Here is a 14,334-nt window from a genome sequence, read left to right as displayed (position 1 = left end):
CCTATAAGTTCTTAAGAAAGTAAAGTAGTTATAATGAATATGCTTATTTCAGTTCAATATAGCTACCCTGAAATGTTGCCTATTCACTTCCAAGCAGCATCTGTATGACGTTCCCAAATTAAATCAACTATTATAGTTTATATCAGTTAAATTAATGCAATACGATATCTTAAATGCAGAGTATATCACTCCAATGGACCATAACTTCAACTGAGAAGTGCCTAGTTTTGGTTATTTGGGTTGTTGAGATTAGCCAATAAGGTCTTTATGTAGAGTTTATAATTAGGTTCGGTAATTTCATTTATAATAAAAATTTCAAACATGTCTATAATAATTTTAAAAAAATTACTATTATATTATTACTTTATTATTTTACTTTACTATTTATTACTACTACATTTTAAGAGTTAAAGCATCTCATTTGAATAAATATTTGAATTTAATTCCCAATAAAGTTGCATTTTTTTAATTTTCATTTTAACCAAAGATATTAAACATGTAAATATGTAAATAAGAGTTTATACGAAAATAAATTTGAATTTCACTGATTTTTCATTCCATATATTTTTTAATCAATTTAAAAATTTAGCAGCTGAAACTTAGTATACCGTGAATAAAAAACCTGTCTACTAATGCAATTAGTCCGTTAAATATAATTGATCCTTTTTTTAATTTAACCAAACTGCACATGTAACCAGCAACTGACATCATTTTTTGTTTGATATCGGCCGGTAACATATTTCCAAGGTTATTTTAATTGTCCATACAACCACTAGGAGACGCCACGTAAAATATTGTTGGCCAATATCTGTTAAATTCTCCTTTGTTATTAAGACTTTGTGGTTATGGCTCCTGGCTCCTGATATCTATTTTTTTATTCTAGATTCTAGCATGACTTGCAAAAATTTAATGAAAGGTTGGATAAATGCTGCACATACTTGGAATATTTAAACATTTGACGGGAATTAAAAAAAATTAAAATGCCGCAGGAAACCAAAAAGAATGGGAAACTTGTAAGTACTTACAGTTACCATATCTTAAAAAAGGCAAAGACCAAGTCTCACATTTCAATTTTTAAGGCTCCTTTATCCCCATCACCTTTGCATGACATCTCTGATGACGAATTGGTTAGTATTTCGGTGAGAGATTTAAATAGACAGCTGAAATTGCGGGGACTCTCCAGAGAAGAAATAGTACGAACAAAACAAAGGAGACGAACATTAAAGAATAGGGGATATGCTGCATCTTGTCGAATTAAAAGAATAGAACAAAAAGATGAGCTGGAAACTGAGAAATCACAAGAATGGAGAGACATGGAAATTATGCAGGAAGAACTTCATCAAATGAGAGACGAAATGACAGGAATTAAAAGTCGATATGAAGCGCTGAAGCGGTTTGCTACTGCTAATAAAATTCCCATTCCACGAGAATTAGAACACTTATAATATCTCCGATGCATTTTTTCTTTAGTATTATACTGTACTGTCACTTGTTTTAAAGAGAAAGCAGTAATTACATTTAATTATAAAAAGTTTTAGTAAATATGTTTCTGATGTCTAATTGCTCCAAGTATTTAGAGGAGATTTTCTAAGTCATGATAAATTGCAATTTCTTCTAAACCGTATTTGGATAATTTTAAAGAGTGAAGTGGGGAAAAGTAGATAATACTTTTTCAGCAGTGGCGACTCGTGAAAATTAAAGTACCTATACTCGGCGGCCGAAATTATAAAGAATGACTTGTACATAATATAAAAACACTATTACCATAATGCGTATAAAATATAAAATGATTTCTATATGGTTCAATATTATTTATCTTTGTGCCACTCGCCATGCACATCGGTACAATCTATAATCGTGTATGGACTGAGTTACACTGAACATCGATCTATATTTTATCTCTGTCTTTTGCACTTGGTAGGGAATAGGGAAATGCTTTTTTAGTGGGTGTAAAGCACAACTGGGACGTTTTAAAATGCTGTAATAATTAAAATTGATCAAAGTGCCGGTTATAGCAAACCGTAAAAAATATTAGATGTTATGTTTTATTATGTTTTTTTCAATATTTTCTATATCTTGTTGCCTTTTACACAGACACGCCAATGGATTTTTGTTCCCGGCACGCTTCATCCCCCTTACTAGTCCAAGAGCTAGCGATGAATCACTATCTATAATTTTGGCCGTCGAGTATAATCATATTTTGTTGAGCAAGGGACCTATACCACCTATACCGTTCTTAAGATGACAATTTCTATGTTCCCACAGAGAATATCACGAAAAAATTTCGAATGGAATTGGCAAAATAAAAAAATTGAAATAAGGGTTGCACTTGTATGTACAAAATATATTTTTTTCTTGATCGATACATACAAACTTTTTTTCATATTTCTCAAAATTAAATTAGGTTTGGTTATACTTAAATTTTAATTTGATACATTCTCTTCAAACTTCGTAATGCTGTAACTATAAATTATGAAAATTGTGGAAAAAATAAAAAACTACCGTTTTGTATCGGTTGATTACGGAAAAAATAATATTCAAGTAAATGTATTAGTTATGTAACCCTTTCTGAGATGTCATAATTTCATTTATTCTTCCAAAAATTTTTTATGAAAGTTCTATATGTAGATGTAGAAATAGTCTAAGTAATGGTATGGGCCCACATTTTATTATGACCACTGTTTTTCATTTATTAATAATTATAATTTTTCATAAGAAAAAACTCATCAGAAATTATTTTGGAGAGCATAAGATTGGGAACTATAGATGTATGTACAGGGTGGTCAGAAAATTGTGCACAATCTTTGACTTGCACAGATCTTGTGCAAATGATGTCACAATTTTCTATATAGCTCTCAAAGGTGAGCATTAAAAACTATTTATGTGACTGTCCACCACACAGTAATGGATATCACTGAAAAAAGGCGAAAGAATATGAGAGCAGTCTCTCATTTTTTCTTTTTGTTAAAAATCATTTTTTTGTCATACATTTTTGATTTCTAACTAAATGTGGATAAAGTATTAGAATGGCAGCGAGTGTAATGAAAATGTCGTATTTTGTAATGAAGCGTGGAAAATATCATTTTTTAGAGAATGATTTTTAGACCCACAAAGAAATTTCACAATGAAAAAATTAAAAAAAAAATTGCTCAGAAAAAATTTGAGGTTGTTTACCCTGAAATCTCGAAGATGGTTTTTCCTATACAACAGAGATAGGTACAGACGTTTTTAAATTTTCCTCAAAATTTTTAATTTCTCTAAACTTACATTGTCAATGTTGAAATATAAAATATTGAATGAGAATGTAAATAAGGAAAATTTAAATTTGTAAAAATAAAACTCCTATGATGATAAAACCATCCCTTAAACATTGCTGGATCCCATGCATCATCAAAATATGATCAATTTTATGAGCCATCACTGGAGCATTCAATTTAACTAAAAAAATTGATTTTCAATGCTCAAGAGCTAGTAAATCTATAAGGAGGAAAATTTTTTATAAATTCGTATTATTTTCACAAAATCAGGTCAACAATGATTGGCCCCCGTTTTCTGGATATAATATATATACTTTTAGCTTCTCTGTTTAAAGTATAAAGTATACATATTTATTTTCCTTGTTTACTTTTGGTAACAATTCAAATATTTTGTTTTTGTGTAGGAGTGACAAAATAAAACAAATATTTTGATTATGAATATAAATGAAATAAATAATTTTTTAATGAAGTGTGTTACCACCCCTTAAAACTCTTCCTTGGGAAAGGTGGGATTTGAATAATGCTATGGAAATTATTTTCCAGATGTCCAAGTTATTTATAAATAAGTTGGTTGAAAATGTAAATAAGATCCTCAAGGACACAATTTTCGAAAAAAATCTATATAAAAACGTACCCTTATACAATATTTTACTCCCAAAAATATCAGAAGACAATTTAGTCTTTACAAGGAATAATTTTCATTTAAAGAGGATTTTTGTGCTGAATTTCTGGTTGCCTATCTTATGAAATGGCAATAAAATATATGAACATTTCTGCCGATACGATAGCAATATTCGAATTAAATGTAACAAATATTTTATTACCACTAAAAATAATATGAGTAATATTTTAATCTATACCCATTATTAGTTATTATTTACACTAAGAGGACACATTTTACTGGACTACGTGAAAATATATTCTCTTTGTGTTGTATTATATATAAGGGGTGTAAAAGGGTAAAAACTCTAAAAGCAAAATAATCCAACTAAGAAAAAACTTAATTTTTGAGATACAGGGAGTTACAATTATTTGAAAAAAAAAAACACTATATTTTCCAAACGTGTTGACTACATAAATTCAAATTTGATAAGGAGACTACTCGATAAAACTTGGAGATAATAAATGTCATAATTTAGAGTCGGAGATAGAATAGAGGTGTCGTCAATCATCTTTTTTAGCAGTATCCCTATGCCACTCGAATTTCTACATTACAGTACTTGAACTTAACGAGCAGGGGAAACTAAAAGAAGTACTCATATCCTTTTTCAATAGAACGTATATTTATACAAATTGTCGGTAGTTCACATTTGAAATGTCCTCCTCCTTGCTTGAGATGAAAAAAGGGTTCCTATGAAATTGTTTCATACCGGGTGTTGAAAATTTGGTGAAAATGGTTTGGTAAACAGAATAGCAGAGATTAATATTTTTATTCCATGAAAAATACACATTATTAGAGGTGTTCAATCTGTCTTCCTTGCATGTTATACAGGCCTTACACTACTGGTCCACCGTGTCCGATACATTGTAAGTTTCATTTAGGTACTCTTGAACAAATAATGAGAAATGAAGAGTACCAATCACGTGTGAAACATAAACCACACTTAACATCCAATGATACGTCTTCAAATAATGGAGATAACACCATTAAAAAATATAAATACAACATATCCTTCACAGCACCAATCCAAACATCTAAACCAAAGCTTTGATGCATGCATGACGTCTGGTTTCTATAACACCATGTATGTTCTGTTCAGTACAAACATGGTTATTATGAAAATTGAAAATTTTGTCCCTCAGAAATCCTGTCTCACCCCTGAAAAGGTTGAATGCTGCCTAAAATTAAATGTCATCCGCGGGTTTGGAAGTTATAACAGATTTAGATCTTCTACAGTCAACAACATTTTTACCAAATTATCCACTGGTGATAAAGTCTGGTGGAATATTCGAGCAGATGGATAAATCTTAGCATACAGAGACAACGATCTAAATAGCACTAGTTATCCGCAGGATATTTCCTTAGTGTATGTCCTATTCATGGCGTATATCTCTTGGGGCGTACCATTTCGTATATACCGGGTATTTTATTTTGTAGCATACAGAGGATACACCATTATTAATTTAATAGCGTACTTATATACTTTTTGGAATATCCCTGGGATATAAGATCCGAATATCTTTGGATCGGTACCTACAATAGACCTTTTTAGTAGTGACGTCACATACGCCAAATAATAGAGGCAACCCCATCAGCATAGTACACATTGTCATGAAGAATTTCTCAATATTTTGACTAGATCGATTTTCAACCTTCGGTACTTTAGAGATAAGTGCCAAAAAAATGTCTTCTTTGCCATGATCTTAAATATCGCGATATTCTGGCAATATTAGAAATATTTAAGAAGTTTCAGACCAAAAGTGACAAACTTATTTATATATTTAAATTTATAGAACAATATTGACGTTTATGGTAATTAATAGATAAAAATTACATCAATGTTACTGAGCATGGGCATTAAAGATAATTTCATGTAAGCGAAGTAGCCTCGCAACAGGATATCATTCAATAAAAGTTTGGTTTTGGTTAAGAGCCCGTCTATAAATAAACCACTTGAAGAAAATAAACTCGATAAACTCACTGACACAGCATAGCACCAAGAAAAACAATAAAAATACTAAGATTAAACAAAAGATAATGATGACAGACTTATCACCAAGATGTCACCTGTGTATGAGGCTATTCTTTACGACAATGCGCATTTGGAATAATTTTATGAAACGCGCATTGGTTGTTCTTAACTACTATTGTAAATCCTTGTAGAAATACATTAATTTGAAGTTGTTTACTTTTATAATATCTATGTAAATAGTATACGAATTTCAGATTCGGTCTGAACAATTTCAACTATGACAATTTGTTGCAGGTTGCAAATATGTGACGTCACACTAAAAGAGTTTATTAAGTTATCAGGTAAATAAAAGCCGGTTTTATGTAATCTACAGTGCACGCGTCAGATGGTATAGGAGACAGAGCAATTTAATGAACACTCAATAGTTGCCGCATTGGTTTAAGCCATTGTGTATATTTTTATTTCTACTAGTTAAGCGTTGTTTCTCCTTTGCAGAAAAGTTTTAAAATTTTGTTTTGCCGTTTTCTTGAAGACTGTGTAATATCGACAAGAGAATACTGCTTTTTTAGAAAATGCTACATTTCTACAAAAATTTCAATAGCGCAGACAAAAAGATGACGATACCCTTAAATTTTTGTTCCCGAATTATCTTATACTTTTTACATTATTATCATGAAAAAAAAAAATATACATACGCCATCTCTACTGAGCCTCCTCTACTTCGTTCTCTCAGTGTAGGTACCTACAATGTATTTAATATTTATACGTAGGTCGTACAATTAAATTCCTACTTATAAAAAATTATCAGTTATCACATAACAGCAGAGATTCAAATATGCAAGCTCTTACTTTCGTGTTAGCCTGCATATTAAATTGCCAACTGGTTCTTTGCACGACTCAACAAACATGTGATAGCCTAATCTACTGTCAGGGAGATCTGCTAGACACGGTGCAGCGAGCTCGAATTTTTGATGATTCAAAAACCTTTGTCGACATGAGGCAAATCAATCCGTCTACCACAACCTTGAAGAACTTCAAAAAACTCAAACAAGAAACCAAAAATAATCCAACTAAAGAAAATATAAGAAAATTCGTGAATAATAATTTTGTCTTGGAAGGTGAGCTTGAACCATGGACTCCACCTGATTACAAAAACAAACCTGCTTTCTTGAAGTTAATCAAAGATGAAAAGGTGAAAAATTTTACCCAAAACCTCATAGGCATTTGGCCAACTTTAGGGAGAAAAGTGAGACAAGACGTTATTGACAATCCAGACAGACATTCCTTCATCTCCGTACCAAACGGATTCATAATCCCTGGAGGTCGTTACCGAGAAATATACTACTGGGATTCGTACTGGATAATCAAAGGCCTTCTCATATGCGAAATGAAAAGCACCGCTCGAGGAATGTTGGAAAATCTTCTGTCGCTAGTGAAGAGATACGGTTTCGTTGCGAATGGAAGCAGAGTGTACTACCTTAACCGATCTCAACCTCCTCTTTTGACTTTAATGGTTAGTTTATACATCGACGCCACGAACGATCTTAAATGGCTACGAACAAACGTACAGGTGCTCGATAGAGAATTGAGCTGGTGGTTGGCTAACAGAACCGTGTCTGTGGTAAAAAATGGTGTTAATTACACTTTGGCTCATTATGGATGTCGTAGCGGAACGCCCCGCCCAGAATCGTATTATGAAGATCTAGAAACTTGTAGGGTATTCCACCAACAGTCTAAACAGGTAATATAAGGTGATACAAAACTGTCCCACACAGAGAATTATTTTTAAAATGTTTTTAAAATGACAAAAATAATATTTTCAAAACATTTTGAAACATGTTTTAAACGTTTTAGAAATGTTCTTAAAGTAGGTACTCTTGAGACTATACATAACCAACAGTTTGAAAACGTTATCAGAAAGTCCAGATTGATTCAAATAAATATTTTCTAAACATTTCACAATGTTTAAATATACAGGGTGTTCCTAAATATCATGTTCAGGGTTAGTCACTATAATCTGACAACTTATTGTGAGTTTATTATTGAAATTACAAAAAAGTTTTTAATACAAAAGTTTTATGAATTTTTATAATACAGTGTTAGAAAAAACAATTGAATAACGGAAATCACTAAATTAAAGAAAAAAATTGTTTTAATGTACAATTAGTGCATACTTAGCTTAGTTAAATTTTTTTCTTCTCAAAAATATATAATATGTTACTGTTTGATTCAGAACTTTTCGACATATTTCAGTTGAAAACTATTTTTGAAAAAACAGGAGGGAAATTTATGTCTGACGGACGGCAGTGGCTACGGACGAGGCACGCGGACCAAACAAATGACTTTGACAGAAGTTTATTTATCATCATTAATTTACTTCCTATAATAAACTATTTTACTAGAAATAAATTAATGACGATAAATAAACGTCTATTAGTCATTTGTTTGTTCCGCGTGCCTCGTTCATAGCCACTGCGATCCGTCAGACATTTTCTCTTCTGTTTTATCAAAAATAGTTTTAAACTGAAATATGTCGAAAAGTCATAAATCAAACACTATCATATTATATATTTTTGAAAAGAGAAACATTTAACGAAGCTAAGTATGAACAAATATACAGGGTGTATCTAAATAACACCGAAAAAATTCAAGGGGCGATTCTCCGATGAAAATTAATAGGGGTCTTTGGTATAAAATTTTTTGAAAAAACCCTCCCCTGAAAAGTTACGCCCCTCCTAAAATTACAAAAAAAAATTGTTTTTCTTTTTTATCTTCCACGTACATCAAGCTAAAGAAACCAAACTTGGTGAACATTATCTGTCAATAAAACTACACTTTTTGAATTTTTTTCAACCCTGAACTATTTTTGTAAGGGGTTGAAATAATCAACCCCTATGACATTTTTTCTTATAATTTTTTTTTCGATAAAATTTTTTCCTTTTAAAAAATATGTCTAAAAAACCCCATTCATTTACTAACTTTTTGATCTCTTCAAGTTTCTTCGAAAAGTTAAGGATTTATGACAAAAAAAAATAAATGTATTGTAATGTATTTTTAAAAAGATGAGCTGTTTAACGCGAGTGTATTTTGCCGAAAGATCTAGTGGCCTGTTCTTTACAATGGAATCCGTAGAAACAAATGTCAATGTCATTTATTGTCATATTAAATAACATTTTATTAAAAAACACTCAACCAAATAGTTGACCTATGATTCTACTAGGCTAAGAAGTTTGGAACTTAGACTAAAAGTGAACAAATGATGAATAATGTTATAACAGTAACAAAAAATAAAAATCTGTCGGATATTGACAATACAATCTACAAAAAATGTTGAAAATGATTGCCTTCAGCTTCAATACAAGCATCTACTCTTGTTCTCATAGAATTGCGTATGCGTTCAAATATTCCTGGTGAATTTTTTATCGTTTCACACCCTGCTACAATGCGGTTTCGCAAATCATTGATATCTTCAACTGGCCTTGAGTAGATCAAAGATTTCAGATATCCCCATATGCAAAAATCCAAAGGATTAAGGTCAGGGGAGCGGGCTGGCCAATTTACATATCCTCCTCGACCTATCCATCGATTGGCATACACCTCATCCAAGTGACGTCTTGCACGTATACTAAAGTGGGCTGGTGCACCGTCGTGCATAAACCATAAACGTTGCCTAATTTGAATGGGAACTTCTTCAAGAATAATAGGTAATTCTTCGAGAAGATGACAATATGAGTCACCATCTAATCGTCGTGGAAGAAAATAGGGACCAATTAAATGATCGTCGATAATTCCGAGCCACACATTTAATGAAAATTGATACTGATGATTTCCTTCAAAAAAGTCATGAGGATTTTCCTCAGCCCAAATATGATTGTTACGAAAATTTCTAATACAGTCTCTTGAGAAATTCGCCTCGTCAGTAAATAAAATATTTCTTAAGAACTGCGGCGCTTGGCCGATCATATTAATAAGCCATTGACAAAAAACCACACGTGGTAAAAAATCTCGAATCAGTAACGACTGCACCCGTTGGAGATGATAGGGATATAACTGTTGTTCTTTTAAAATTCTAAAAACTACCGAATGGCTTACATTTAGGACACGAGCTATTTTCCTGGTACTAGTTTCTGGGGATTCCTCAATTAAATTAAGTACGGCTTCATCGACAGCTTCAGTTCTAACTTCTCGGCTACGGCCACAGTCATGACTTCTCTTTTCAAATTTTCCAAGTTCCCGCAAGCGTTGGTGAATATTTGTGAACGTAGTATGGTGGGGTAATCTACGCTCTGGGTACTGTTCAGCATAAAGTCTTTGCGCTTCCAATGCATTACCGTTAGCATACCCATATGTAAAATGCATATCTGCCATTTCTAAATTCGAATAGTTAACCATATTTTCGGTTTATTAACTAATATTTTCTACACAAAATCATGAAACTTGTGAAATAGTAAGAAACAGTAACAATAAATGACATTGACATTTGTTTCTACGGATTCCATTGTAAAGAACAGGCCACTAGATCTTTCGGCAAAATACACTCGCGTTAAACAGCTCATCTTTTTAAAAATACATTACAATACATTTATTTTTTTTTGTCATAAATCCTTAACTTTTCGAAGAAACTTGAAGAGATCAAAAAGTTAGTAAATGAATGGGGTTTTTTAGACATATTTTTTAAAAGGAAAAAATTTTATCGAAAAAAAAATTATAAGAAAAAATGTCATAGGGGTTGATTATTTCAACCCCTTACAAAAATAGTTCAGGGTTGAAAAAAATTCAAAAAGTGTAGTTTTATTGACAGATAATGTTCACCAAGTTTGGTTTCTTTAGCTTGATGTACGTGGAAGATAAAAAAGAAAAACAATTTTTTTTTGTAATTTTAGGAGGGGCGTAACTTTTCAGGGGAGGGTTTTTTCAAAAAATTTTATACCAAAGACCCCTATTAATTTTCATCGGAGAATCGCCCCTTGAATTTTTTCCGTGTTATTTAGATACACCCTGTATAGGGTGTTCCATTAATTTTTTTTTCTTTAATTTGGTGATTTCCATTATTCAATTTTTTTTTCTAATACTGTATTATAAAAATTCATAAAAAAGCTAAAACTTTTGTATTAAAAACTTTTTTGTAATTTCAATAATAAACTTACAATAAGTTGTCAGATTATAATGACTAATCCTGTACATACTGGAGGGGGCAATTCTTTGGCTTATTTCGTGACTAAAAATTCATATAAACATATGTTCGCAAACGCTTCGTTACCGATCTACAGGGTGTTAAAATTTTATATATATTTTTTTCTCTATAGCTTTTACAATTTTTAGAGATATTTAGCTCAAATTTGGAATATAGGTTACGCTGTAGGGCTTATATCTTTGGGCATGTCCCTGAACTTTCGTGCGGTGCGCCGCTGGTAGATTCTAAAATACAAATTAAATTTTCAGTTTTGTTGAGAAACTTATGTTTTTTTCGTATCTGCAACCGTTACTGTATTGTGTGGCAAATTTTAAGATCTCAACAACCTTATCCTTATCACATGCAACGTGTGCAGATTCTAGTACCTAGAGATTTTTTCGTCAAAGCAGATTTATGCATTTGGTTGCGTAATAGATTATTAAGAACCCCGGATTTTTTAAAACATGTGCTTTTCATAGATGAAGCTTCGTTCTCTCGAAATGCCATCATTAACTTTCACAATAACCATATCTGGGCTGAGGATAATGCCAATGCTATCATAGAAAATCATTTTCAAGTACAATTTTCTCTAAATATTTAGGTTGGAATTATCGGTGATCATCTTATTGGACCTTGCATTCTTTCACAAAGACTTACTGGCAAAAAAGTTTTTGGAACACGAGCTTCCTGAACATTTAGAAGAAGTTGATTTAGAAATTAGAAACAAGATGTGGTGGATGTACGATGGAGCACAGCCGCACTTTAGTTTGGTTGCACGTCAATTTCTGGACGCGAATTACCCTAACCGTTAGATAGGAAGAGCAGAACCGTAAGCCTGGCCTCCCAGTTCACTAGATTTGAATCCTTTGGATTATTTTCTATGGGGTCACTTGAAGTCACTAGATTACAAAATTCCAGTCCAAAATGAACAAGATCTAAGAAACAGGATATTTGAATCGTGTGCCATTATTAATCAGACACCAGGTATATTCGAAAGACTTCGTCAATCAATGTTAAGGCGAATTAATGCATGCGTTGCAGTAGGCGGCGGTCATTTTCAGCAATTATTATAAATGTTGTTAACTTATTTGTAGAAGTAGTTTAGTCTTTTAAATGATTGAAAATTGTCACATCGCAATAAAATCAATAAATGTCACATTTTTTCACTTGTTTTTTCAAAAATGATTCAACATACAAAATTCCAAAGCAAGTTTAACTTTAAACCCGTTTTTTACAAAACGGCTGCTTTCAGCCACAAATACTAAGAGTATATACCTTTTGTATGTAAAATTGAAAGAAGAATAGGTACGTTGTGGTTGTTTAAATCCAAGTACAACACTGTGTGGCGCCCTCTTAACATTAAACAAAAAAAACTAAGTAGGTAAATAATTGAGTTTCTCATCCCAGTTGCCCGAATTTCGTCAAATTGCCATGTTATTGAAAAAAAAAACATAATCAAAATACTATTTGGAACAGGGGGTCCAAATAGTATCAATAATCAAGCCGTTCCGGGTCCATGTTCATATGAACTTTTTTTAAAATTAATCGAAGATTCACCCTTAAAAGTTTGTACAAATACTTAATAAACACCCTATATATTACAATAAATTTTAAGGTCATCTGCATAAAGCAGCCTATGACAATCAAGACCATTCATGAGTCCGTCAATAAAAAGCAAAACAAGAGAGGTCCAAGATATGACCCTTGCGGAACTTCTGATACTGCTAAGAAAGGCCGAGACTCAAACCCACCATGTACGATGTAATAAGACCTACATATCTATTAAGTATGTTCTAAAAAATTATACTAATGAGGTGGAGAAATTTGACAAACAGTATGTTATGACTAAAGGTGTCAAAAACCTTGGAGAAATCTGTGTATACCACATCAATCTGTGTATTGTGCAAAACCATCTACAACATGTATTTTGGGTAGTATTAAATTCCGCTTCATTGTTTAAGTGGATTTTACCGGGTATTCTTGGATTACCCCGTTCATAATAATAATCTTTATTCCTACAGGAAATACCCAATTACAGGAATAAAAAACACTAATAATAATGTACCTACATACAAGTACTGTCCGATATAAAAATTACAATAACTGTAAATATGTAATGCAATATTAAATACATTCAAAGAAAGAAGAAAAAAGACACAAAATATGATTAAGGCTAATTTAACGAACAAGTTCCCACATACTATTCAGACTATCGTAAAATATATCACAATTTGCCGCGACCTTATTATATAAATCACAAATACAGGAGATAGGGCTTTTGACTAAGATGTTAGATTTGGGGGAAGAACAATAAAAGGTTTCATGTTGTCTTCTGTTAGCCCGAGGTACAATAAAATTAATTTTACACACAAGAGCTGGGCAATTTTACCATGCAGGAGATTATACAGAAAACGCATCAAAGAAATATCACGACGAATCTCCAACGAATCAAAATTGAATCTATTTAGTAGATCTGGATGACTGCATCCTCGAGGTGGATAAAAACCATCTTGATGAAAACAAAGAAATTTTAGAAACTGTCGTTGAACAGATTCCAATCTCTGACGATGAACTTCGTAGATAGTATACCATATAATGGAACCGTATTAAAGTTTAGACCTAACGAGGGTACAAATAGAGACTCGAGCGTTCGAATATTAGAAAAGTCCCTGCAATTCCTATACAGAAAACCGTAAGTTTTAAAGGCACTAGATACTATATTATTAATGTGTTCAGAAAAAGTAAACGTACTGTGAAAAGTTATTCCAAGATCTTTATAGCACTCCACTCGACTGATGGCATGATCACTAATAAAATAATCATGACTAATAAAATTAGTTTTACGTGTATAAGTCATGCTCTTACATTTTGAGATATTGAGATTGAGATGATTTAAGTTACACCACGTCGTCATGTAATTTATGCATTGCTGCAGGTGAAGCCAGTCAGAGAGGGAGTTAATATTAGAAAACAATTTAAAGTCATCAGCAAAAAGCAAACATTCACAAGAAACCATATCCGGAAGATCGTTAATAAAGAATAAAAATAATAGCGGCCCCAAGTTAGAAACCTGGGGCACACCTGACGTTGGAAAAAATGCATCGGAAGAAAAGTTTTGGTACCTAACCATAACTTGCTCTGTCTGACAAGTAAGATGAAAATAGTTTCAATAAAGTATTAGAAAAACCAAACCTTTCTAATTTTAATAGCAAAGCTTTTGATCAAATAGATCATTTGATCAAAAGCTTTTTGAAAATCATATATATATATA

At 32.0% G+C, this 14,334-nt stretch overlaps 2 protein-coding genes across 2 annotated transcripts in view; both read left to right on the top strand.

The window, feature by feature from the left end:
* Window positions 1-837: 837 nt before the first annotated feature.
* Window positions 838-1,765, top strand: LOC108905258 (transcription factor MafK-like). The gene is made up of 2 exons (XM_018708058.2): window positions 838-1,013; window positions 1,080-1,765. The coding sequence occupies exons 1-2, from the start codon at window positions 981-983 to the stop codon at window positions 1,443-1,445; spliced, it is 399 nt and encodes a 132-aa protein (XP_018563574.1). The 5' UTR covers window positions 838-980; the 3' UTR covers window positions 1,446-1,765.
* Window positions 1,766-6,725: 4,960 nt separating this feature from the next.
* The window catches only part of LOC108905251 (trehalase-like), an 8,897-nt gene continuing 1,288 nt past the window's right edge, over window positions 6,726-14,334 (top strand). Inside the window, exon 1 of the mRNA XM_018708052.1 lies at window positions 6,726-7,631. Coding sequence (XP_018563568.1) covers window positions 6,726-7,631 — 906 coding nt within the window. The remainder of the gene's footprint in view (window positions 7,632-14,334) is intronic.

This window comes from Anoplophora glabripennis, unplaced genomic scaffold (assembly GCF_000390285.2).
Source record: "Anoplophora glabripennis isolate ALB-LARVAE unplaced genomic scaffold, Agla_2.0 scaffold172, whole genome shotgun sequence".
Lineage (NCBI taxonomy): Eukaryota > Metazoa > Arthropoda > Insecta > Coleoptera > Cerambycidae > Anoplophora > Anoplophora glabripennis.
Note: the sequence above shows the minus strand (reverse complement) of the source record. Positions and strands in the feature narration are given on the sequence as shown.